We start from the raw sequence: 27,274 nt of genomic DNA, 5'->3' as shown, positions 1-27,274 counted from the left end.
TTCCAACGGCGTCGATCTCCCCAGAACAGGCATTTATTTGTTCCAAGCAGAGGGTCGAACGGCCGCCGCTCGGTATCGTTCGCCACTTCTAGGGCTACTGCACTCGTTTTTCACGGTATGGAGGTCGATCTTCATGATGAAACGCGACCACGTCAGCATAAGACTGTGAATAAGACTGCTCGGAGCAGGCTTATTCACAGTCTTATTGCGTTCTTATTTAGAGTCTTATTCGCTGTCCTATGGGTTTCCAGAAAGCGTCTTACAGCCTAGGGAACATAAGACCCCGAATAAGACTGCCAATAACATTAAACTGCGAATAAGACTGTCCTATTTGGCTTCGAGCAAGCGGGCCCTGGTTTAGACGTGTCCCCACAGTGATTCGCTGAGGGCGAGAAATAACAGCCGGCGGCTTCAACAGCAACAAGAACCAAAAAACTTAACAGCGAAGCTGTTCTTGGACGAGCGTTTCATGGGACAAAGTTTGATAACATGGTCGCAGCGATGTGGAGAGGGTATAGCCTAGCGAGGAGGAGATCAAACGCCTAGTTCAGCTACAGCTAGGTAAATAAATGTTTGAAAAAAACGTTTATGTATACTTTTCAACAGTGCCACCGGCATAGAACTCTGATATTGCTATGAACAACCCAAACTAGTGCCTAGCCTACTTTTTTAGCATTGCAAACTACGAGAACACCCAAAAACGTCTAATGAGCATGAAGCATGAACGTGTTATTTGTAAGCGCGGACATGGGCTTTGGTTTTATCGTCACTGTTTGCCTTTTCGGCCATTTTTCTCTTTCGGGTACTATGAATCAGCACCCACCAATATTCGCATCGCCAAGCAGTAACCTTCCGCGAAGAGATAATTGGGCACCCACCTCACGCTTCATCATCAGCCTACTCAGGTCCACTGCAGGACAAAGGGCTCTCCCATTGACCTCCAACTGCTCCTGTACTGCGCTACTCAAGCCCACAGTTTACCCCCGAATTCTCTTATTTCTTCCCTCCGTCGGAATAATGGCCTTCCCATTCTTCTAGACACATCTCTTTGTATCTACTCTGTTACCTTATTTGTCGATCGGTTTTCGGTTCGTCTCACTCCCAGCCCAAGTCCTTTTCTCATTCTTTGGTTCAGCTATGATATCTTCTACTCTTGTTAGTTGTCTGTTTGAAGTAGCTCCTTTCCTGTTCCTCAGTGTTACTCCTAACAGTATTTTTTCCATGGCCCGTTCAGCCGCCCCACTTTTGCTTTCTAGTTGTTAAGTAAGGCGCTAGATTTGAGCTCCGCGCGTCTTAACCAGCAGTGTGCACTGGTTTTAGATTTTTCTTTTGAGTGGCAGAAGTAGCTTACACTTCACTATTTGGGAGTGCTTGCTGAATGCTCCACAAACCATAACTATTGCTTGCCGGATTTCTCTTTCGATGTTGGGTTGCCAATTGACCATGCGTCCTAGGTGGCTGTACTCCTTTACTTGTAGATTTTCGTTTCCTAAGCCGAAGAGGAGGTTTTTAACATGCTTATTTCTTATTACGTTAACTTTATTGATATCCATTATTAATCCCAGGGCTTTGCTTTCTCATTCTAATGCTTCAAGCATGGTTTGCAGGTGTTCTGCAGTCTCATTCATCTATACTATAGCGTCCGCAAAGCTGAATGGCTCAAGTATCCCCAGTTTATTCTTTATCCTATGTTTTCCCAGTCAAGCCTTTTTAACACCCCTCCAGTCAAGCTGAGAATAATTTTGACGAGATGTTATCTCCTTGTTTTACTCCCTTTCGGACCTGGAATTCATCGCTTTGCTTCTAGAGGGTTATGCTGTCAGGGCTTCTAGAAGTCGTCTAGAAGTCTTATGTAGGTCCCCTCTACTCCCTGGTTTTTTAGTGCCTCCAGCACGGCTTGAACTTACTGTGTAATTGTCATTATTGTGCGAGGCTTCACCACTGCAACGGCACCTTTCACATTTCCTCTAGTAGGTGCACAAAGCCTCGAAAGTCGCTGACCGCGTGACGTTTCCTCGAGAAATGTAAAAAAATAAGTTAAGCCCGACCAGTTAAGCTGTCGGCCATCTTTTATGAGCCATTCGTAGGCCGTATGTTTTTGCTATGGACGACAGATTTTCGACTAGCGAAGTTACGTGGTGCTTTCTCACTAAAAAAATTGCATTGATGGCTCACCAGCATTTTACTACTTTGCATGGGTGCGCGATAAGTAATTTATGCGTTCGAAATATTTTGCTCCTACAGCGTACACTTCGTGCTGAAGCAGTCTATTGCCGGAAGATATGTTAAAGAACGAACTATTGATGATTGTGGGGTTTAACGCACGGCGCAACGCAGGCCATGAGGCGCGCCGTAGAAAAGGGTCCGGGTTAATTTCGGTCACCTGGGGACCTTTAACGTTCACCGAAATCTCGTACACACAGTCTTTTTTGGTTTTCGCCTCCATCGGAAAAGCGGCTGCCACAGCCGGGAATCGAACACGCGACCTCGTGCTCAACAGCGCAACGCCTTAGCCACTGAGCCACCGCGGCGAGCTTAAAGAACGAACTAGCCGTGCTGGCTAATTGCCTCTGTTTATTTGCTTCTAGTCCAGCATGCCACTGCTCCCAAGAGTCCCTCAGCCCCACTTTTCTATTTCTTCAGGTCCCAAGGTTAGAATTCCGGCTCAAATTCAAAACGTTCACGGCTGCTTCATGAACGCTGATTCAGGCACAATGTTATCGTAACCCGAAAAATTCTTACGTAAACTACCTTGCAATTATTTGCTGTGGGTATGGCAGCCACAGAGGTTGGTTGGTCGGTGCTCAACGCCAACACACAACGCAAAGGTCCACGTGTTGCAGCGTTGCGCCTATCCAGACGCGTTAAAACCACACTGCATAGCGCGTAGACGTCAGTGTAGTATCTTGAGGCAACAGCGAGTCACGCCGCTGTGCGCATGGTCATGAAGTCTAAACTTCGACAGTGTCGCCGACCGCAATCTCGGTGGGTGCACAACGCGGCCGGCAATCCAAGTGTAGCGCCCATAATGGAATAGAGTGGAAAAACGCAGAAAAACAATTGAAGAGACAGGCAGCAATATCTGCAGTCTTTTACACCTCCTAAAGTACAAGACCTTAGGAGTGAGCACCAACAAACATGCGCGGACGCGCCTCGGTGGCACAGTGGTGAAGGCGTTGTGCTTCTGAGCTGAAAAAGGCGGGTGAGATCGCGGGCGTGGCGGATTCTTTTCTAATGAAGACAAAAAGCGAAAACGCCGGTGCGTCGACATTGTCGCGAAAGTTACAGATTATGAGGTGGTCAAAATTAATACGGAACCCTCCACTACAGCCCGCCTCATAGCCGTGGTGTAGCCTAGGCGCGTTAAACCCTACAATCAATCGTCAACGCAAAATGCGCAGAGAAAGCACCAATTGAAGACCGTCCGATGGTGGAAAATAACGAGAAAAAGTGCCTCATATGACTAAAGGATGAAGGTGTTCAAACTACGAGTTGAAATAAAGGGCGTGTCTTCTGACAAGAGACGAAGCCCTGCAACAACACCAGGCGGCAAGAAAGCGTCTCAAGCTTCATAAGGCCGAAGCCCTCCGCAGCGGAGCGTTAAGCTATGAAAAACGCTCAGTGCCATTAATTTGAACAAATGTACTTCAGCCCTTTCATTTTTACGTGGTTGGAGTGTCCTGAGCAATTTTTACTATCTGTTGGTATCTGGCTAAGCTTTTTCTTCTCTTCACTCAAACAAAGCAAGCAGATTTTATTGTACAAAACTGCCGTACCGGAAGTGTGGTACAACCGTACCGGCAGCATTTTCACTAAAAGAACACTTTCAGACGCCCACTTTTACGACGGATAAATGGTGGACTGTAACCATGATAATGAGCGCAGCCATATTAGGGTTTCACCTGTCTACCTTCGCCAGGAATATCAAAACCATGTTTTTTTCTATCGATGCTCAACCTGTAAATGGCGTGCCGGTGACACTAGAAAACCTCATTTTGTTCCAATCACAAAACCTCTACTGGGGTAAGTCAGGCATTGTACTACATTGACTGACAAAAAAAGGTTATCAGCGCGAAGAACAAAATACCGCGGCGTAAGCAAAAAAGCTGGGCAGAAAAGTACAGTGATCCTGTATATCTGTTGTATCGGTTTGTTGTTTCCTGACCACCCGAATGAGGTGCCGTGCAGCAATTATTTTTTGCCCTGTGAGCGCGTTGACTGTCCCTCTCCAGCCACCCCCTTCTAACTCTCCCTGAATGCTAACACATTTAATCTCGCTTTTGGCAACAGAAATTGTTATGCGCTGCCAGACCATCGTCCAATCTTCTGCGTAGCGCACGCCCGTGTACCTACAATACCTGATATGAGAGCAGCTATTTGCTTACCTCTTCTACGCCGTTGCTGATGCTGTACTCACCGAGTTTTATCTCGAATTTTTCTTTCGGCTCGAAATGAATCATGCAGGTAGAATGGTCGGTATCGTTGTTAGGTGGCTACAGCCAATACCTTTTGCCTCCAGCTATTTAGTTTTTCTGGTGCGCACAATGTGCGTATTTGGTATGGTTTGAATTGCAAGTAGAAGACTCAAGTTAGAGGGTCGGTGATATGCTCTTTCACGTGCGGATTCCGCCTTTAAGGCTGAAAAATATCATGGTTGAGTCCAGGTGTTTTTTTCTTTAAAAGAGCGGCTGGTCTCCTCTGATGACGGTGCGCCGTTTGTATTAGATGCCTCTAACCTTCTGCCCTCATTTATGTCAGTAAGGGCAGAAGACATGAATCGCGGCGATTCATTTTTGCTACACTGTAGTTCGAAGTTCTAAATTTCCGAACTGATTATAACGTTATTTTGGCGTCTGCCCCTCATATTGGGTGGAATATTGGCGCTCCCTTCGGATTCAGACGTTCAACGACCATGAGGCGGTGATGGCCAGCAGTGCCAGCTAGCGCCTTTCGTTAAAAACTATATAATGAATGTCCCCAACCCAGAACTTCCCCCAGAATGTCCCCAAGCTGATACAACGTAAAGTACTGCCTAAATAATTAGATATCACTCAAAAGAGCGATTTAAGCTCTTCGCTCCACGCAATTTATATCCGATGTCCGGGTGAAAAATAATAACCGACTAGGTTTTTATTTCATAATAATTGCATTCATATTCTGTTGGCTTATCACAAAAGCAGTGCCTAGGTTCACGCGAAATTTACAAAAGAACGAAGGGGCCCTGCCGGTAAATAGCTTTGTTCATTGCCTCTTACGGCGAAAAAAAAACAAGCTATTCCGTTAATCAGTCTACTCTTAAAAATTTTTGAAGAAAGGCACTGTTATTTAACTGCAATATGAAACAAAAATAACCCCCCAGAAATTTCAACGCGAGAAAATGATGATGATAGGTGTATTTTTGGGCGCAAGGCCAGCCGGGGCAAAGAGCGCCAAACAAAAGTATATAACAAGTACAGTGGGTACTAAATTGTGTAACCCAGAATAAACGTTAAATCAATTAAACGCAATGGTGATGGCTGGTGTATAGGGCCAGTTTTGATTACGCATGATAGGAAATGAGGTTTAAAAAGTTACAGCAGGCAAATAATAAAAAGCGCGTTGCACAGAAGCCATGCCATTGTCACCCAAAAAACAAGGAAGGGTGTACCGGAATCTGGTGCCTGTATATTTCTTTGAAGTGTCTGTGTCTTGTGGTGTCAATTGCCTTGCATGTGATAAGGACGTGGACTACTGATTGGCCCTCCCCACACCTGCTACACACGAATCTTGGAGAGCTAGTGAGCAGGTGTGAGTGATACATGTGTGTGGCCTACCCGCCACCTAGCTGAGGTAACTTCAATGTGTCTGTTGTGTGAGTCACTAGTGCATGATCCGAAGTGCGGTTTTATTACGTTCACTCCAGTGTGTTTGAAATGTGTTGCGAAGTTGGTGCCTGATGTGTGGCTTCATGTCTGTGTACAGCACCGCTGCTATGTCCACTGCATTCAAGAGTGTAACATCAGTGACCATTTGATCTGCGGTTTTATTCCCGGCTAATCCAGAGTGGCTAGGAACCAAAAATAGTGTTATTTCAGAACTTGAGGCGTATGCCGACTTAAGGGCCCTAAAAACAACATCGATTACATAATTTTTCGAGAGTTTTCTGGACAAAACTGCACGTACAACGCTTAGAGAATCCGTGTGGACTATGGACTTTAAGGTTTGATGTTGGACAATGTGATGTAATAGAAGTAAAATGCCATGTGCTTTAGCCGTAAAAAACTTGTTGTTGTGGGAGTTCATTCTTTTTCCCATGTTTAACTTAGGTCCGAGCGCAGCACAAGACACAGCATCAGCTGTCTTTGATGCGTCGCAGTAAAAGTTTGCCCATTGGTGCTTCTCCTGCAGGAAGAGGAAATGCTGCATAATAGCTGCCCTTGGTGCCCTGTTTTTGTCGAATTCCACAAAGGACAGCTCACAAGAAATAGCCCTGAGTTGCCATGGTGCAATAAAATCAATGATGGGTGTCTTGTTGATGTGTGGAAATGACACCCCTAGCTCAGCAGCTTCTGCTCTCACACTGAGAGTGAACGGCATGGTAATAGCTGGACGGTTTAAAAAGAGCTGCTGCAAAAATGCATAATAAAAGGTAGAATTGAAAGTATGATTGGTCCTAGAAATTATTTTAGAGGCATACAACATGTCAGTGTATACCATCTGGTGATACAATACCATTTATGACACTATGCATAGAGGCTTTCAACAGGGATGGTGCGAAAGGCGCCACAAGCATGGCGAAGGACCAAATCAACAACGGGGTCAAGCATTTTGAGTGCCGTTTTCGTTGCCGACCCATACACGACGCTGCCGTAGTCTAAGCGAGATGCTACCAGTGTGTGTAAAGACGCAGGAGAAGCTGTTTGTCTGCACCGTACAACTGGTTAAGGACGACTTAAAGGATATTCATAGCTTTTAGGCATTTTTGCTTTAGCATTTTCAGATGCCGAAGAAATGTTAGTTTGTTTTCGAATATTAGGCCTAAAACTTGTGCTCTTTTGTAACAGCAATCGAGACGCCGTTTATAGTAATGTCAGGGTACACATGGATCCCGCGCACATGGGTGAACACGACGCAAGTGCTTTTTCCGGGCTTCAGCTTAAAACCATTTGTGACTGCCCAGACACCGAGTTTGTTCACGCCGACCTGGACTTGACGTTCACAGTTTGACATATTACATAATATCAATGATATTGGGACATCATCTACATACACTGAACAAGAAATTGCTTGGTGGCAATACCTTACGGAGCGAGTTCATTTTTTCTATAAAGAGCGTGCAGCTCAAAACACCGCATTAGGCACGCCATTTTGCTGAACATGTACAGCCGGTAAAAGGCTTGTCTATAACACAGCGTTCGTACTCTCAGCCCTATCCTGCCCCGCCGGAGCGGGATTTGAATAAAACTACTGCAGAATTCTGAAGTCTCAGCCCTTCGCTTTTGCCTCCGACATGTTTGGAACGAGTATGTTTCGGCAGTTTTCGGATGTAGCTGGTTGAAGTTGAAATCGCTGTTATAGACAAGCGTTTTACCGGTTGTACATTAGAAAGTGCACTACCAATTCTTACACGAGCTGTTCGTTCTGACGTGTAGCTAGAAAGGGTGTTAAGCGTGTTGCCCGAAACACCGAATGACTTCAGGTCACTCAAGATGCCGTATCGCCATGCCGTGTCGTAGGCCTTTTCCACATCAAAGAAGATTGCAATGCAGAACTGTTTCTGAATGAAGGCATCTTTTATGTAGGATTCCAACGCAACAGGTTGATCGTTGGTGGAGTGCCCCGCCCTGAAGCCTGCCTGGAAGCTTTCGGGAAGATCATTGTACTCCAGGAAGTACACAAGTCTCTGGGTAATCAACTTCTCCAAAAGCTTGCACAGGCAGCTTGTCAGGGGCACTGAGACGATAGCTAGCAGGAGAGGATGGGTCCTTCCCCTCTTTCAGGAAAGCTACAACTATAGCCTTCCTCCAAGACTTTGCAAGCTGTCCCTTAGGAAGCAAAGTCTGCCCCGAAATCCAGACTTTGTTGTATAAATAAAGGAGTGCTTAAAATGTGTGTGCGCGTAAGTGTTGTATCATTGTGTACGCAATGTTGTCTGGGCCTGGAGCTGAGGGTTTACATGTGCTCAGAGTAGACCTCAGTTCATGTAGTGAAAACAGGGAATTTTAAGAAGTCTGTGATTTGTTGTTGTCGCGTAGGTACTTCGTTTCACAAGATGCTTTATGCTTCAGGAAAGTGTTCGTGCATTGTGCTGAACTGGACATGGTTTGGAAGTGTGCGAGTGTGTTAGCCTGGTCTTCCAGTGTGCCCCTGTTGTACTGACCAGGGGCAGGCTGTGTGTCTGTTGTCCTTTACGTTTACGTATTCGTGTCCATACCTTGCGTGTGTCTGTGTATGAGTTTATGGATGTTATGAATGAGCGCTATCTCTTTTTGCCTCACGGCGCACACGTTTTCCAAACGCCTTTGCCCGTTTGAACAAGAGGAGGTTACCCGACGTGGGGTACCGACGAAGGATACCCCACGCCTTGTTCTGGGCCTCTCGCGCCCGCGTACAGTCCTCATTCCACAACGGCCTTCTCTGGTTGCGCGGGGCACCAAAGGCGCGGGGAATTCTCTTTTCGGGGGCGTCGAGGATGTGCGCCATGCGTAGTTAGAAAGCTTCTTCAATGTGTAGGTGTCTTATGGTTGTATAGTGTAGTTTGGATGTCTCTGTGAATGTATTCCAATTAGCCCTTGCTTCACTGAACGTGTTCTGGGAAGATGGACTGCGTGGGTCTTTACCTATATATGTTAGTGTGGTGGGGAAATGGTTACTGCCATATGGGTCAGTGCCCACACCCCACTCGAGAAGAGGAAAGAGAACTGCGGAGCCAATAGCCAAATCAAGATATGAGTGTGTGTCGTGTTCTATATTAACGTATGTGGGCTTGTTCTTGTTGAAGAGGTATACTCCTGAAGATGTAAGGAAATTCTCTATCAGGCGAGCTCCGGTATCCGTGCGAGAAGAGCCCTAAAGAGAGTTGTGTACATAAGGGCACCTGTGAGGATGTATGGTTCGGGCTGCTGGTCAATCAGCGCCTCGACGTCAGAGCTCAAAAGTGCAAGATCAGGAGGAATGTATATGGAGCATACCGCTATCAACCAATTAAATATTATTGTGCGAATTCGTACAGCCTCAAGGACAGTGCTCGAAGTGACAGGGTGGCATGCTAAGGACTTCCGGGCGAGTATTGCCACACCACCAGAAAAGTGTGTGCAGCCATCCCAGTCCTTCTGAATACCATGTAACTATTCAAGAAATTTGTGATTGGAATTCAAATGTGTTTCCTGTACACACATTACACTTGGCTGATTAGCAAGCAGAATCTCGTACATGTCGTCAAGGTTATTCAGAAGGCCTCTGCAGTCCCATTGAACAATATTTTCTCTTCCAATTAATAAGTCTTCAGAGCTACTGGAGTGTGACTATTAATGTAAGGTCGTTCGGGGCTTGGACACTTGGAAGGGGTTTTTGACATCCTCTACTGACCTTACTGACGTTACTTTCGCTACTCATGGCGCTACGTGAAGGTTATAGCTCAACCGTATCCCTAATGTCCTGTCACGTTTGGCAAACGAAAGACTGCGTAGTACTTCCATAGAATCCCACCGAACATTCAGAATACAAAGAAAAAGCGGGCGTGTAAAGCCAAGCGGCAGACTCCAAAAGCATTCCGCATGACAAAGTACCAGCTGACCGATGCAGTGCGCCCTAATTACCAACAAGAAGGAGTGCTCCGCGGCCAATACAGGACAAGAAAGTAGCTCACTTTGGCATCTTTTTAGTCCTGAACATAATATTCGTTTCGTGACTATGCATGCGATCTAGTTATAATATTACTGCGTTAATGGAAGTCGACACCCGCAAGCGGCTTCCCGCCGGCCTCGAATCATGCTTTTGCTGAGAAATAAAAAAATGTCTACGCTAATTCCGTGGTCGTCCTCGGATCATCTTTGTGCAAAGCATGTTACGCGGCAGTATTTGTACATCTTAGGCAACAATAGATGCCGACGCGCGCGTCCCTAACCCAGGGCTATCATGTATACTGCGGTATCCGGAGATCCGGGAATCCCCCAACATGACGGAAGCGCACGCGATCACCTCAAGAGGGCGCCAGTTCTTGCATAAGGTCGATAGGCTGCTGATTAATATAATACCGTATAAATGTTACATTTACTAAAAAAAACTTGCTCACAACCACAAAGACAGCCAATTAAACGAGAATACATACTGAATATTCTGACAGTTGCACGGAAAAGCATTTTTTCTATTCGCACATCTACAATGAAGTTAAATTGTGTAGAGGCAATTTAGCTTTACGCTTTAACGAAAGCAAATATTGAATAATAATCAGTATATCGGTATATAGGTATTTGAAAAACCTGAATAATACCGCAAGAATAAAAATGGATAGTAGAGCTTCTGACGCATGCCTTTTTTAGATGTTTCTAATGAGAAGAGTACTGTAGCTTTTTCAGAAATTTTGCAATAAAGTCAGGAAAGATTCTCTTTTGAACAAAATTTCTTCCGAAAGAACGTAAAACTTATATTGGCTATGCAAGCAGCCTTATTTATTTTAAAGGGACTCTGTTACACTTTCGGCTCATCGCAGCAGATATGCCTCTCGTTTTTGCGTGGCTTATGTGTGCTCCTTTTATGTGCAGAGCACTTTAGGCGCTTGCCTTGTCGTCGTAGCTCACATGCTGGACCCAAGTAGAGGCACGCGGTGTTCCGTCGTAGCGGCTCTCGTAGCGGCGTAACCCACCGTTTTCGAAAGCCAAGCGGTTTATATAGTTTTAAGAGTTCGAAATTTTGTGAACCGCTGGCGCTTGTCATACATGTCCCCGTTTTTCAGCGCGAAGAAAACGGCGGGTACATTTGAGGCAAAATTTAAGCACTTTACCCGCAGCACCTGCACTACTTTAGTTGAGAAGGCTCGTTGGGTTGGCCTATCCCACTGACCTCCACCCACCCCTGTCATGAGCTGCCGCAGGTAATTCTTGTGCTCGGAATTTTATTATTTCGTTTCTCGATCGTGTCAATGGCCTTCCCCTTCTTCTAGTACCGTCTCTCGGTGCCCACTCTGTTTCCCTGCCGGTAGAACTCATTGGTTGAATACTTTTGTTTTTATGGATATATGTAGCATACCCTTCATCATTTTTGAGTGCCTGCCGAGTGGGCCTCAACCCAAACCTATTCGGCGCCGGGTTTCTTTCTCGTGATTGGGATTAGCATTGACCATCTGTACAAGGTAGCTATATTCTTGTACTTATTCCAGTGTTTTGATACCTATGCTGAATAGGGCGCTTTCAGCACGTTTAATTATCATTGCGTAAATATTGACATTTATTTTAAGCCCCGCGTTGGGACAGATAAAGTCTTTCCGAGGTCACTACTAAGCTTGCGGAAGAATAGGCTTTTTAGCTATAAATAACACGCAGATAACGCAGTGCAATATGAATGAAGGGAAAACTTTTTCCAGAAACTCATAAGCACATATGATCGTGTTTAGCAGGTATTCCACTCTTTGAAAGAGGAAAACGGTTTTTAAGCCCGAAAGTGTTTTCTACCGGGCTCCAGCATGACCTCGCCGATTTCATATCCGTCACGGAAGTGACATCTTTATAAAAAGTTCTATTGGCGCGGCTGCGCTGGGATTCGAGCCCACGATCACGCTGGCCGCAACGGGAGGTGGGAAACGCTCTGCCAACTGGGCTAAATAATCAAGCTCTAATAGCTGTACGAACGCACCTTATATCCTTCCCTATAACATTCTCTATTCAGAAGGTGGTGTGATCTAGGGGAGGTGAAGAAGTGCGCCATGACGCTAATGAGTGCCGATAGTTGGCGCCTCGATATGGCAGCATATGGGGAAACGACGTTGACGGACGCTTTGCGATTTGGTGTGAGCGTGAGCCGCAACTGCAGGGTCATAGGGGAGACCAAGAGACGACTGTAGCTGTGGTGGAAGAAAAGTAGGGAAGAGAGTGGGACGTAGGAAGAGTAATATACGGTCTTGGAATTTACAACAGCAGAGGGGAGGTAAACAGGTGTGCAAGTGTTGGAAAGGGGGCGGGGCGATGGAAGTTTCAAACCGGAGGAGGGGTGCAAAGCCATTAGGTTAGTTGAGGATAAGACAAAAACGTAAAATAACACAAGCAACTCGGCTGGTGACAACCGACGTCCCGGTACAAAAAGATGGCCTCCAATAATCATCATCATCACCATCATCTTCGCCGTCGTCGTCGTCGTATAGCAGCGTAAGCTACGGTGTTTATCCATCCGCCTCGTATGCCGCGGGTCTGATCCCTCCGTGCACTCCACCGTGGCCCCGTGCAAGAAAACTGTTGAATTAAAACAGAAAGGCAACGACGCCGACTGGCAAATATCGCTCTCCTGACCGCTTTGGTATGACGAGAGACGCGCCTGCGAGAAGCGGAACGCGTTTACGCATTCACGGTCCACGCTACGAACTCTGCCTCTCACATTCGACAAGCTGAGCTCGTCGCAACGGAAGCGTCTGGTGTACGCACCACGGAGCAGGACCGAAGTGGTCGCAGCTTTGCGAATGGACCCGATAGCAGGCCGTTGCTTGCCAAGCACGCCCACGTGACTGCTGTCGACCGAAAATCGTTCTCCTTATGCTGTTGCGGACCGTGACTCCACCAGACGATTCGCTGACAATCCGTTTGGTTTCGTTCATACGTTTACGAGCGTCAGTCGTTTCAATCGTATTTACGCAAAGCTCCGGCGCCCGTAATCCAGTGTCTAATGTTGACTCGTCTATCGGTGCCATACCGACGAAATATAAATACCGATGTGAAAGTTCTCATCGATTCACAAAAGCCATTTAACTGTTCCTGTGAAGGCGCATTTCACTTTGGTGTTTTACCCATTCATATAATACATGACTCAACCACGTTTTTTTTTCAAGTTGCGGCCATGTTTTTTGCCTCTGGCATGGATATCTACCAGAAAACACAAGTCGTCTCCTGCGTACTTTGACTTCATTAGGAACAGCAGCCTCCTAAAACGAAACGGAAAACCATCAAATTTGCTATTATTTCCTCAAAACTTAGTTATTAGGCGCGGTTAATTTAGGCAATTCGGCAAAAATTTGGTTAGATTGCATTGTCTTTAAGAATTGAATGCGATCGAACATTTTTATTCGAATTCCCATAAATTGAACAGACAAATACTTTATAGTGGCCCATTGGTCCCCGCAAAGTGACGTGTATATCATGGTGAATCTCTCCACAATATCAATCTCAAATACAGATCAGGCCTAATTCGGACAAGCTTGCCCAGAACGCACACACTATTTTTTGAGCAATCCTAATCGAATGCCAATGTTCGGTGCGTCACCGCCACCGCAGCATTACCAGCACGTAATCTCGTACTGATGTTCTCTCTCCGCGCACACTTCTTTTCTAAAACAGCATAGAGAGCCAGTGACTATACCGGGGGTGGTGGCATTTTTCACAAATAGCTCATGTGAAGAAGGCACAAAACCATCCACCCCTTCAACCCCAGCATTGCGACTGCTGTGTTTCTGTCTATTACTTCTGTTCCTGAGGTATGGCTGTCTTCGAGCAGTCGGTACTACCAGCGCATTCGGTCCCGTAGACCGAAAGTGCTCTCGTACCTCTCTGAATTTTATCTCAAACTATCTATAGCGTAGTTTGCACTTGTGAAGTACAGAATTATTAAAATTTCGCTCCTTAGATTATAGTAGGGAGAGCTCTAAAGCGCATCCGTTCTGAACACTGGTATTGTGTGCTGTACTTGTAATCAAACGAACCTCCGCTAGTTCCAACTCGGGTAATTCGATCACATTTTCTGTCTCTTTGAAGTTCAAATGAACAAGGTTATACTATCTTTGCATTCAGAGTGGTGCTTCTTTTATTCCTCTTTTTTAATTTTGCTGCTGAACAGAAAAAAAAGAGTCCAGAACTTATTGTAGATTTCGCATCAGTATAAGCAAAGATAGGCCTGGTGGTAAAACAAGATTCGAAGTACATTCTTCTACTTGAATCTACTTAGCATTATATTTTCCGCACTATGGCGCAGCTATCTCTGCATATACGTGCGCCCGCTGTCAAATATTCCAGCAATATCAGAGTCACACAGAGAAATCCAATGCCGTAGACACCACGGGAAACCGGCGCATTGGAGCTGGGCACAGGCAGGGATCGGGGCGTGCAGTGTTCTTACCGGAAAGATTGCAAGTGTTAAACGCTAAAACGGTGACGACAGCATTCCGAGCAAGCCTTTCGTTTACTTTTTTTCACATCCGGAAACCGGCACCTTTGTCGTTCCAGTCACCTTTTGAAAGGTGTTCAGCGAGGCGTCAAGTGATGGACCCCTAGCCACACATGCGGAAAGGCCAGAATGCCAGAGCAAGCGAGCATGACACGGAGCCGGGTCTCTAAGGCGCACACTCCGCATTCGGCCTTTCCTATTGTTCACGTTCACAAAAACGTTTCTGCCGACTGTTCATCGCCATTTGTCGCGGAATCAGACTTCATATTTATTAGAACCTCAAGTGGAGTACGCGACAGTTTGATGTTGTGTTGACACGCTTGGACTCGGGAGGACTACGTAGATCCTTCCTCGCACCACGCAACCCATCGTCCCGCAACGTTAAGGGCTGGTCAGAGTGGATGAGCTCCTGTGGACGTCTCTCAGGACGCGCGCAAGCCTTTGAAGATTGAAACTGAATATTCGGCAAGTCTGAGACTTCTGTCCGGGCCTCTGCGATCTTTCTTGGCACGTTGGCGTCAAATGCTGCGCCAGCCGCATTTTAGTAAGTTTGAACACCCGCAGGGTTGCTTGCCGGAAAAGGACGATTTGCGCGAAGTCGGTCCCAGTTCGCCAGCGACCAGTAAACGAAAAAGTAGGTATCAACTGTCAGTCTAACGGGCTCTTCTCCTTAAGGGCAGAAATCGTACTGGAAGCGATCTACCGCACCGTTCATTCTTTCCACGCGGAATTCTTACATTGCCGATGCGTCGTCATAGAAAACCATCTTTACTTGCAAAAATGAGAGGCCGAATCACAATGTGCTAGCTGACGTTGACGGTAATGCATGTTGTGCAGAATGGCGGTGATAGTAACGACGTCTCCAACTGAAGGTTGCTTTCAATCCCTCTCAAAATATGAAACCATCTTGAAAAGAAAGATTGAAAGAATGACTAACTTTCGCAAAATATCGTAATATGCTTTCAGTCAATCCACATCCTTTCTGGAAGCGCCATTGTCGAGAGCTCGCGTTTCTAGTACAAAAAAGGTCACTTTAGGGGCCTACCAGAAACATCATAGCGCTGTGCTCGGGCCGGGCTCCTGACGCCTCTACCTCAGCCTAAATCAAGAGTTCCAAAGGAACGTGGTTTCTCTATCATTCACTCTCTCAATGTCTCTCTCATAGCGCTAGATATTATACTCAATTTTTCTGAAGTGTTTTACCGGGTTAACCCCCATACATTTCAAGAACTTGTAGTGCGTGGCGCTAACCCCCCTGCAAACGTTTTCAAACGGCCGTTATCTTCCCATTCTTTCAATGGCGAATGAAATACAGGTTTTCTCAGTTCTCACTTATGTTCCATGTTTCCGTGTTCGCACTTCTGCTCTGCCTTTTGAGGCTTTCCGCTCTGTTTTCCGCTAGGCTTGCAGCAGCTGGAGCCGAATTATTTTCTTTTATTGTTTGCTTTTGCCTTGTCTCTGTTCTACGCCATTTTTCACCGGTAATTTTATGTGATAAAACCGATCCAACGTGTATACCTAATTGAAAGAACGGTAATACTCAGTTGTGTATGTATGCATCGCCTCAAAAGTGCATGAGGGTTCCTTTCAGCTGAATAATGTGGACATGAATGAAGCAAGAGATAAGTGGTAGCTGGTTTGAACAGCCCCAAATACATTTATACGTTTGATGCATTTTTTCACTTGCTTTTTTTAATTGTATAGGTAATTCCTTTTGACAACAATACGGACCAATGTTTGTTAGTCTGAGCAGCCCAAGAAATACCCCATGGTTTTTACCAAAAGCCTACCAATGATATACTACATTACCAGTGCCCAAACAGTTTAACGAACGCTAAAATTTCTACTTTGAAGGACATAGTGTTTGGGACAATACGCGAAAGAAGCGTCGCGCAACTTCTTTTGAACACCTATAGTATTGACAATGAATAAACAAGGCCGTTCCCCGTTCGCCGGTTTTCATCTTCTTTATTTGTCGAAGCTGTCTGGTTATCTTGATTTGAAACCAGCCACCAATAGAAATTGTTGTATTTATTTTAAATGCTTCATTCATGAAACGATTTGAGCGAGATTGAGACATTCAAGCTTAAAGTTAGCGCTATAAGCGATGTGTCGTGTTTGCCTGCTTTTTCTATCTCCCTTGCTCTTTGTCTTTTTCCGGCCTTTTCGTACACCACTAATAGGCTGTTTTTGTCTGTTTGTTCGGGTTTTATTAACCGCATGGTTATCTCGCATTTCCCATTTCGTGTGTCCTTTTTTCTTTACGCTGTTGTCGTCATGTTAAGTTCAGCGCTATTGTTCCATTACGTAAAGATACCAACTAGCCTAACAACAAGCTTTATTGAAGTTACCTCCCGAAGTTGCCCTTCGGTGCTCTTATGGTATCTGAGTCAATAAGTACTTATAAATAAAAAATAGGTGTATACACACATACATAAAAAATTTCAAGATAACTACGGTTACAAAGATGATATTTAAGATGATGATGTTAGCCTCAGTTCATTACGACGACACCACAGAGATATAGGGCAAGATTAACTGGGCATAAAAATCAACGGACATGAATACTGTAATTCTCAAAACTTCCGAAATGAAAATGGCGGTTATAACTGGAAAAAGAACACGTCAAATATCAACCGCGTTTTAAACCATCGAAACGTTCACCACACCAGATGTCTTGGGATAGTATTTAAGGAAAAAATGATATGAAATGAATATATTTAAAGGATTTGGTAGAACAGTACGCGCGCACTTGGTATTCTAAAGAAGCTGTATACATTTCTCAAACAAAACATACGACCAGCTATATGCACCACCTTTTCTTTTCCCACAATACTACTGCTACATTTATCGGTAAGACATAAACCACTCAATCTAGACGAGGTACTCACATTACAGGGGTAAACTGTACCACTAATCTGTATCTATTGTTCGGTTGCCTTTACAGAACAAGTTCACCTAAAACTTTCCATTGAATGTTGTCCCTCTCCGAGGAAGCTTTATTATGCCTGGAAAAAACACAGCAAGAACTTCACAGTGTAGCTGTCTAACTAATCGCGAGTAACTCCAGTTATCAAATCCGCCTTGAAGAAGCCATAAAATGTTCTTATGCCGCACAAATCATCCAGCTGAATTGCTTGTACAAAGCTTTCCCAAAACTTGCTTTGTCTTGAACTGGTTTTCATCGTTCCCTTTACCGCGTGAACCCTCAATACGCTAAATAGGCCACATTTTTGGGATACTCAATCCACAGGGCGGCATTGTTCCTTCCATAGAAGGTGTGACAGAACAGCGCGCGAAAACGCTCGGTCCCGTGCCTGCTAACTTCGTTGAACATGTTTTTGAAAGACTACAGTCTACTGCGGTTCCTGCCGTGTAAATTCCTTCCACGCTCTTACCCTCTCGTCTTGCTCTTTCCGCGATAAACACGCTGTAAATTTGCTCAGGTCAATTCAATTTTACCACGTGCCACTGCTCGCGCGCCAGTTCATCACAATCATCATATTTTCTTCCTTCTTCTTCTTCTTCTTCTTCTTCTTCTTCTTCTTCTTGTTCTCCTTCTTCTCCTTGTTCTTCTTGTTCTTCTTCTTCTCCTTCTTCTTGTTCTTCTTCTCCTTCTCCTTCTTCTTCTTCTCCTTGTTCTACTTCTTCTCCTTGTTCTCCTCTTCCTCGTCCTCGTCCTTCTTCTTCTTCTTCTTCTTCTTCTTCTTCTTCTTCATCAGCAGCAGCTTATCTACGCCCACTGCTGGGCAAAGGCGTCTCCCATTAATCTCCAATTAGCGCCCTATTTACTAAACCTTTTGGTACTGTTACACTTCTTCAAAGCCAATTCGAGGAGGCAACAAGAATTCTTGGGATATTTCAGGGTGTAAAGTTTTTTTTTTCAAGGTGTACTTTTATTTGTTGGCGCAAAAACCGAGTAGCCGTGTATTTGTTTCAAGAAATACTGCAAATATCACCTATGTATTGATGTTCTTCCGCGAATGCTTTTTTTTTTTTTTTGCTCAAAAATGGACACGTTTGAACAAAGCAACGAGATTGTGTATTGCGGAAATGTTTTGCATATATAAACGTTCCGCTCGCAAACTCTTTTTGCTTTTGGCCGTGCGGCTGAATCCAAAGACAAACAGACAGACAGACAGAAAGACAGACAGACATGCATGCAGGTTAATGTTTTCTCGTTTAAATAGCCCGTCTGCAGTAGACTGCCGAGTACGTACACAAAGCTGTCTTCGGGTGTAGGGAAGGCTAAGGCGCCCTGGAAACGTTAGCGTAAGCCCGTTTCCTGCTGCTCTTACTTGCCCTTGACCACTTGCTAGCTGCCCCGTACTGTGCCGGCCGCACGTCGGCCGACGCTCGTAACTCTGCGCATGAGGAAACCAAGGACCGTCCATACGTTTGTTATAAAACCGGCGGTGCTCAGGGTAAAGCCAAATCCATGTGGCGGCAAGGCCGTTCAAAAAACTTTCAGCGTCTCGCCTCGTTGTTTCACTGCCGATGCATACTGGAAATTGGAGTGCAGGGCTGAGTAAACGTCAAAACGGTATGCAAAGGGCTCTAAAACAATTGCTCGTCGAAAGTGTGGAGCATTGCAAAAGGGGACAAGTTCTCGAATTCTTATAATTCGTTAATGAACCAGTAGCTATTTTATGGTACTTTCCACTTCGTTTTTTTTGTTTTTTCTTCACTAGTATTTCTACATTTTCCATTATAGCACCTAATTATATGTGTATTTATGCCTTTGTACTTGAAGGCATACTTTTATCACCCCCTTTCTATCGCGGCGCACTACATACCGACCTCAGCCTGCTAAGCGGTTGTAGAAAGTGAACTTATAAATTCGCATTTCATAAGGCGCTTCTTCATGGTTAACTAAAAAATATCTGGGCACAGGACATTAGTTTTGGCGTCACGCTTTGGAAGAGTAACGTCGTCTGCCAACCCCCCTTAAAAATAGCACTCTTTGTAAACATCATACTTCCAGCCGTGAATACCGGTTCTGGTCATCACAACCTAAAGCAGGATGTTAGCCCAAACTCCCGTGATGCAGTATAGATACAAGACAACTGCTGCGGTTATTTTTGCTGTGTGATTCAGAGCATAGCTACCGAGTTGTAAATGCTCGCAGTCGGGTAGGCCAAGACTTTATGAACCACATTGTATGCTGCTGCAGCCAGTGTTACGAGACCCGTGTGGAATAAAAAGGGAGGCTTTTGATGCAACAGATGTAAAATGTGAAATGAGGGTTTGTTTGAGAGGAGCGAAGTCGGGAGACTGAAACGACCACGTGTTTTCGAAGCGCCGGCTGGTGAATGGGGTGACAGGTTTAAATTAGGTATTTCACACATGGAAGCTCAGAGGGGGAAAAGAGGCAGGTGGCGTAGGGTGGTGACGCAACATCACCTGCAGCGAGGCTTTGGGAACAAGACAAAAAAAGGGAGGTGGGGCGAGGAATGTTTAGGTCCAACATTGCACAGGCCTTTGTCCTGCGGGCAAAAAAAGAGAGAACACGTCAAATAACAGAACTTATAAATGTAAAAATCATTTAAGGAGCAACGTTTTAAACAAGGTGATTTGTTCGATAAAAATCTTTAGTGTTGTATATGACACTTAGGGGGGGGGGGGGGGGCAAGGAATAAATTGCGTTTCAAGAAGCAGAGAACCGATCAATCTCGTCAGGGTGGTCAGGGTGGAACGGCTTCAGGTCCTTCCCCTTCGCGCACTTGTTGCTGCCGCATGGAGCATTCATAGGGCGAGCACGAACTCCACCAAAAGGTCCCCGCAGTGATTGACAAAAACGGGCTAGTCATTTTACGGCCTTCCGTTGGCCGCTGTCCGAGGTAAGAGCAGATATGAGCGATGACGGCGAATTAAAAGAGTGGAATTATGCGGTCTGTTTAAATGCTGTTCGTAAGGGAAGAAGGGAGCACACCGGCCTCTTTTTCAGTAGGTGCAGATAGGGCTTCTCTTGGACGTCGGCACCGCGTCATGCACGTGGATGTAATAAAAGATAAGGGCTGTGTCGTCAGTGCTGAGACAAGACGAATTATGCAAGCTGTCTCTGCCATAAAATGCCGCATTGAGAGAGCATTTCAGACTCTTGCATTTTGGTACTTAAGATAAGAGCACATCTTAGGATAACGCTTTTGCTTCCTGTTTTATCCTTTTTTGAAAGCCGACGACGGATTCGGTGTTCAAAGATATTTTAAGCTGTGCAGACTCGGCGTGCTATCTACCTTCTGTATACACTCCCACCGACATTCATTTGTTGTTTTATATATAAAATCGCGGGCAGTTCAACAAAGTATTGACTGCCATGAAGCACCCACTGATGACGACGAAGTGTACGTACACGCTTCTAGCCAGAGTCAAGGTGGGCCCGTAATACTCGCGCTGTGTTGATGTTGGATAACTTTGCTATTGCCTTTATTTCTACTTCCGGTTCCCTTTACTCTCCCGCCACTTTGTCTGAGCTGGCTGGTGCCACATTGCTGTCGATATAACGCTTGCCTATTCGTCCCTCTAAAAACACATGTGTGACCTCGCAGCCCAGTTCGGGGTGCAGCGCGGTTGTTGAAGCTAATATATCCAGTGCACTCGCGAATTTCTATGCGCTTGTAACCCCCCTCTGCGCCTCACGGCAGCGCGGCATTCCCTGTAGCAACTCGACAATGGTTCTACGTGTCACCCCGGATGTGCCTGAGAAACGATCTGGTATTTGTTTTTGACGAGAAATCTTACGGCGCTTGCCGCTCTGAGAGATTTTTCCGACCAACCAGGGACTGTATCGGCTCGTCCTAAATGTAGCGGTGGCAGTACGTGTATTCTATTTGGTTGCTTGAGGCCGAATCATCCCTCGGTGGACTGAAACTATCTGAATATATCGGAATGGTAGCGTAGAATTGCGATATTATTTGAGATTAATCGAGTCTTTCTTGGGAGAATAAAAACATCGTTTTTGGTATGACGAACCCTAAATGGATGTTCTTAATCTATTTTGTTTATTTCATTGCACTTCCAGTAATGCCCATCTTGTATAATATAGAGGCAGGCACAGGGAATAGAGTAGAAAAGGCAATATATCATAGCAGACTATAGACTTCAGGTGCACTAGAGGCCGATGTTTTGTAAACGTTGGATTCACGATAATCATTGGTACAGTGCTTCAAACTTCAGTGCAATTCGGAACACTAGTCTTCACTTTTGAATAATTGAGTAATGACAATTTCAAGCTTATTCCTGTTCCATTGTAATTTTCTTTTCCTGGCTGTCCCGGCTTGTCGTTCACCTTATCCATCTTGATGGATGTAAGAGGAAAATTGTTTGCCTTATTCATAATGGCCGGGGCCCGACAGCTTGCTAAGTGCTACTTACCTTCAAAACCTTTTCTTTTGTCAAAAATTCTTCACCCAGTTCTGTGCGACACACAAAATGCTGGGGGTTGTTCCTCCCTTTGCAAGTGGGATTGCTGTAAATTTATATACCCTAAAGTAACGGTTTCTAGGTGCAAACGGGAATACAGCAGGTGGTTGCAAATTATTTTGGAATGCGAGGTATATATGTATATTCTTGTATATATAGAAGTAAACATAAAATAACACTTGCAAACTGCTTACATTCCAACAGGTGAACGGCTAGTTCCGGGTCAATAAGAAAGCAAACGCTTTTGGCGTTATGTGTGCCTTAAACAAAGTTTTTACTTATTTTATTTCACCACGTTCTTTGCGTCTGCCTCATATTAAGACTGCATATACGCGTATAAATGTGTATATGGAAACTCACTATAAAAGATTCTACGCTACGGACGACAAACAAAACACATTGCGTCCAGGTGCGTCAGCCTAACAAACGTCCGTAAATAAGCAGCTGTTGGAGACGCGGAAACCTTTGCAAATAACTATCTGGTGTAAACATTATACCTTTGAAAGGTCATCTATACACACACACACACACACACACACACACACACACACACACACACACACACACACACACACACACACACACACACACACACACACATATATATATATATATATATATATATATTTATATTTATATATATACTGCTACTGTTACTGTTGTATGTTACTGCTGTGCGTCGGTCAGTTATAGTAACTCTGTTATATCAAACGGTGTCGTTCTTGCAGAAAAATGGCGAAAGCAGGGTTCACCGCCAATGAAAGATGGCGTCGATTACGTCAACCCCATGGAGGAAGACCAGATGGTGAGCAGCAATACATATACATCTGCTTAATCTTTGGGAATGACTTCAAAAGAAACTGTACTAACTTCGCCAGAGTGTTGCTTGCTGCCGCATCCAGAATTATTAGGCACGACCAAGAATTGGGGGCATTGGTTTAATTTTACGGGCGGGGTAATGCGTGTAATGGGCCGTTAACATTATTTTGGCATGTTTCCTGATGCCACAGAGGTTAAAAATCAACCCTGTGGTCTCCCCGCTACTGTGACAGGAAAAAACGGCAGTGTGAAAGCAAGATGGGATGAGGAAATAGGAAAAAGGGTTGTAGAGCGAAGCACCAAAGGCAACCTAAGGGTAGGACGTCTGGTGCTAGGATAAGCAGGGGAGAAGGTATTGGAAAAGATTCGATTTCAAGAAAACAGGGGAAAGTTGGGAGTGAGAGAGAGGTGTGAGAAAATCTTCAGAGATAGCGAGGGAGGGAAATGGGAGACTGGAGTGTAGGACATTCAAGTGCGAGTGGAAGGGCATTAGAAACAGACGCGAGATACACAGAAGATAAGATGGCAAGGAAAAGTAAGGATGTGACACGTCGGTCTGAGGGGACAGAGGAATAGAGAAAACGGGAATGATAGGGTGAAGATGGGGGATTAGCGCGAAGTGTGCGACGGCGAGATAAGAACTGGTGCGCCTCATCGGCAGAAATTTCGCCTTACGCAATCATTTGCAGCAAAGCGCAGGAATGCGCTGCCCTTCTCCTTTGTCTTACACGGGTATTTCAGAGTTTCCGACAGCATAATGTGCGGAAGGAGGATGCCTCCATTGCTTGAAGTGGGGAGGGTAGCGACAGAATTCGGAGCTCCTTTCAAAGTTTGAATGATTTTATGTTCCAGGTAACGTGGCAAATCAGCAGCTAAGGGAGCTTCGGCTCAGGAGATGATCAGAGGTGGTTGTCGGTGTTCTCCTTTTGAAGTCCCTTACGATGCGGTGGCGTCTAGTCGGCGCTCCAGCGGCGGTCACAACGTTCCATTCCTAAGCCATGTTTTCGTGTATACCTCGATACGTAGCAAGCTCAAGTCAGGATACTTCGAACAGCGTTTACACGACGCGGACGAAGAAGTAGCCACGAACACAGGCTCTGACTATAAACTCCAGTAGGTGTTCGTCCTTTTTTCTTTATTCCTCGTCGTGTCACCGCTGTTGAAGTATGTCACCATACCAAATAGCTCGATATTTTTTAGTGGACCATCGACCTCCTCTTGATGATAAGAAACTTAGGTCATTTAAATTTCCCCACATCATGATTATTACGCGAACCCCCCAAGCCGCGAGAACGTCTCGAACGCATCTATCAAACACCGCCAAATGGTACACAGAGTGTTCAGATACTAAAATAAGGCGGTTTTACTAGAACCCAAATATTGCCAGCAATGACCTTGTTCGATAGTTCATTTCCTACCCCGTACTACACTAGGCAAGAAAGAGCTCAAGAAAATGACAAAGACAGCAAAGTCGACAAGCACTGCGCTCAACTGAGCTCAACTTATATTATTCGGAATGAAGCACAATAGATAGATAGCCGTCCAATCAAAGATTTATCTCGTATGAGTAGCAACTTTACTGCTTTTTCAGACATAGTGATAGAGCCCAAGCTGACGCAGGCTTCACCAAGCGTTTAAATTCATTCGGATTCCACAATTTCACGTTACAGCCACTTTTTGCACTTCCTAATGATGGAAGTGCAGTGCAAACTCTGGCGAGCGGTTCCTAAATATCAAACACTGGCTTGCCAAGAAGTCATCCGTATCTTTTCCCCGCCGCGCATTTTTTTACATTATTTGCGCGCACCCTCTACATCTCGTTGTCGCCCCTCCCAGTTTGGCCAACGTACGCTTTTCTCCGCGTTAAGCGAATTTGGTTGTCTACGCCTTCTGTATGTTCAACGAAAGCTCATCGGTGTTTTGTGCCGCAGCCACCTTGCTTGGTCGCCTCCAGGTAGGTCATTTTGCAAAGCTTGCAAAATAATTCTGGAGCCCTTGTCATCCCAACTCTGTCTTCGGTTTTTTTGCGCTGTTTTGCTTAGATTATATACCAGCATGCCCAGTTTTCCACGCTAACCGTATTACTCGAACAGCTGAATTACCTGCAGGCTAGTCATGAGCTCAGCTGTTTCGGCAAGGCACAAAAATTAAGGAGGATGTTTAGAACTTTAGGAGAGGGTGAAGGCAAGAATAATAATATAATAATAATAATGACTTTATTTGGCATCAAGGATACCTGATGGAGGAGACTGCAGACCTTGTTCGATAGTACGGATTTAAAGCGCAAAACTTCAGACAGGGGACGAACGGGACAAGGACAAGCGCTACTTCCAACTGAATTTTTATTTACAAAAACGATATTGATATATATATATATATATATATATATATATATATATGTATATGAAATGGTGCTAAAAATACAAAAAATATAAACATTACTATGTGCGCACTGTGTCCTGTCTGAATGTTTGCGCTTTAAATTCGTACTATCGATTACCAACTAGCTCGAACTCACACGTTGTTAAACCTAGTTCGAGCTTGTATTGACCGGCTGTTTTATTTTCGATTGAACTTTGCGGCAACATTCATTACCACTAAAGCAGCAACCTGGACAACATCCTCCGTAGCTCTTTCCGCTCACGCGCCATTGCCAGAAGCCTCCTGTTTTCCCCATCGGTACAGGCCTCCCCTTTCAAGATGAATTTTGTTGAACATGCGGGAGCGGAGTACTCTCCTTTGGCGGTGTTTCTCCTTCACGCTGCACACTGCGTCCCCCATTCTGAGCTCCCTACTCCAGCCCTGCTCTCTCACTGCTGTTTGCCTTTTCCGGCGCATGATTCCCTCCTTCCTTGCACTTCCCCCCACGGCAATTTGATTCTTTTGTCCGGCACCAATTTTCTTTAGTGTAAAGTGCGCGTGCTCTAAACCAAGAAATGTAAGTCTTCCTCCTAAAATGACAGAAAAACAAGTGGGTTCTGACAGCCTACGCGAAATATGTAACACTTGACGTCCTATGTCATATTAATGCACCGACAGAAAATTGCTCCAGCTATACTCTGGAATGAAATCGCGATTTTCGTGCTGGTGGGCTCCATGAGTACACCCGCCCAATTTTTTACCAACATCACGGGAGCGTCGACCGTTCGGCCGATCAGCGCCGCGTGATGGAGTGATACGGCCAACTGGGCAGAGTAGCCGCATGCGCACTAAGCAAAGGGCGGTGCTGCCGTCATATGCTAGGCTGTTCCAAGAGCAGGCAGCCGCCCCCGATGTTTGTTATTTGCTTATCACACTGCCTGCCATACTCGAAATTTTTCTTCAAGACCAGGCACGTAGCGCCTATTGAAGGCAGAGTAATCAACATTGCCGAGCGCAAGGTTCATTAAGCGCAAGGTTCGTTCGGCAACGCAGATTACTCTGTTTTCAGTTGGCGCCACGTGCCTGGTCTTGAAGAAAAATTTCGAGTATGGCAGGCAGTGTGATAAGAAAATAACAAATATCGGGGGTGGCCGTCTGCTCTTGGAACAGCCTAGCAGATGACGGCAGCAGCGGCCTTTGCTTTGTTCGGATGCGGCTACCCTCGCCGAGTTTGCCATATCACTCCATCATGCGGCGCTGATCGACCGAACGGTCGACGCGCCCGTGATATGGGTAAAAAATTGGGCGGGTGTACATCTGGGGTTGAGGTAGCGATACAACTAGATTGGTGTTGCATCAGGGTTTGCGAACCGTGTACGGTTGTTTCTACGGGGAGCATTGCAAAGCGTTACATCTAACGTTTTTCGGTCTGTCATATTCACAAAAAGCAGGCAGATGTCCGTTAACAGCTCCACACAACAAGGCCACAATGCTAAGCATGTTTTCTTGGCAATCGATGGTGCGGAACTGATGACTGGAACAGACCCGCGTTGCAAGGCTAAACGTACGTACCTTTAACAAACCGACACCCACATTGCACCAATAGGAGGGAAAGGAGCTACGATATCTTGTACTCTCCCCCGATCAAGCGATTTGGTAAAATGCTGTGGTTGTTGCGTACTGGGTGGAGGGTTAAACGACCACAAACGCGTTAACCAGTCATGTGTTCGAGCTGAACGACCTTGAAAAAAAATGATATTTTTGATGGTACAGATCGGATATATCCTTATATACGTCACAGCAATCACCGTTGTTAGCAGGACTGACGTAAATGAACCATCGAAAAAAAAATGCTTCAGGGTAAACCAAATACGCTGCCGTATCAAAGTCGACGGAGAAAAAAAAGGCGGTACAAGGCGGCGAAGCAGTGGCGGTGATCGAGGCCAATGGTCAGTGTTTTTTATGGTCCACAATAATGAAAAAATCATAAACCCCTTCATCTAAAAGGCGACGATGGTTCAACGCGAAAGTTTCTCGTGATGAATTTTTTTGGCTGGCCAATCCCACACGGCGACTATGTACTGCCCTGGAGGTACGCATCACTTTTCTAGAATACCCACAGCCACTCTCGGGTGTGGTGGTGGTGGTAAAAACTGTATTCATCCAAAGCTGCGTAGAAAGAGGCGCCGGCTGGGAGCACCGCCACACTACAGTCCCCTAGTGGACGGCCACGAGCCCGTGGCCCCTAACGGCGAGTTGCGCCAGCTGGATCAGACACTCTTGCACTTGTGAGTCGGAGCTCAGCAGCGTGGCCTCTCATTGCTCTACCGTG

General features: G+C 45.4%; 1 protein-coding gene across 1 annotated transcript in view; it reads left to right on the top strand.

Annotated features, from left to right (window-relative positions):
- The first annotated feature begins 14,481 nt into the window (after positions 1-14,481).
- The window catches only part of LOC144179634 (polyamine-transporting ATPase 13A3-like), a 93,094-nt gene continuing 80,301 nt past the window's right edge, over positions 14,482-27,274 (top strand). Inside the window, exons 1-2 of the mRNA XM_077708051.1 lie at positions 14,482-14,974; positions 22,491-22,567. Coding sequence (XP_077564177.1) covers positions 14,863-14,974; positions 22,491-22,567 — 189 coding nt within the window. The 5' untranslated portion in view covers positions 14,482-14,862. The remainder of the gene's footprint in view (positions 14,975-22,490; positions 22,568-27,274) is intronic.

This window comes from Haemaphysalis longicornis, unplaced genomic scaffold (genome assembly GCF_048455015.1).
Source record: "Haemaphysalis longicornis isolate Haplotype H1 unplaced genomic scaffold, Haemaphysalis longicornis Haplotype H1 scaffold_4, whole genome shotgun sequence".
Taxonomy (NCBI): domain Eukaryota; kingdom Metazoa; phylum Arthropoda; class Arachnida; order Ixodida; family Ixodidae; genus Haemaphysalis; species Haemaphysalis longicornis.
The sequence above is the reverse complement of the archived record's forward strand: the minus strand, read 5'-3'. Positions and strand labels throughout refer to the sequence as shown.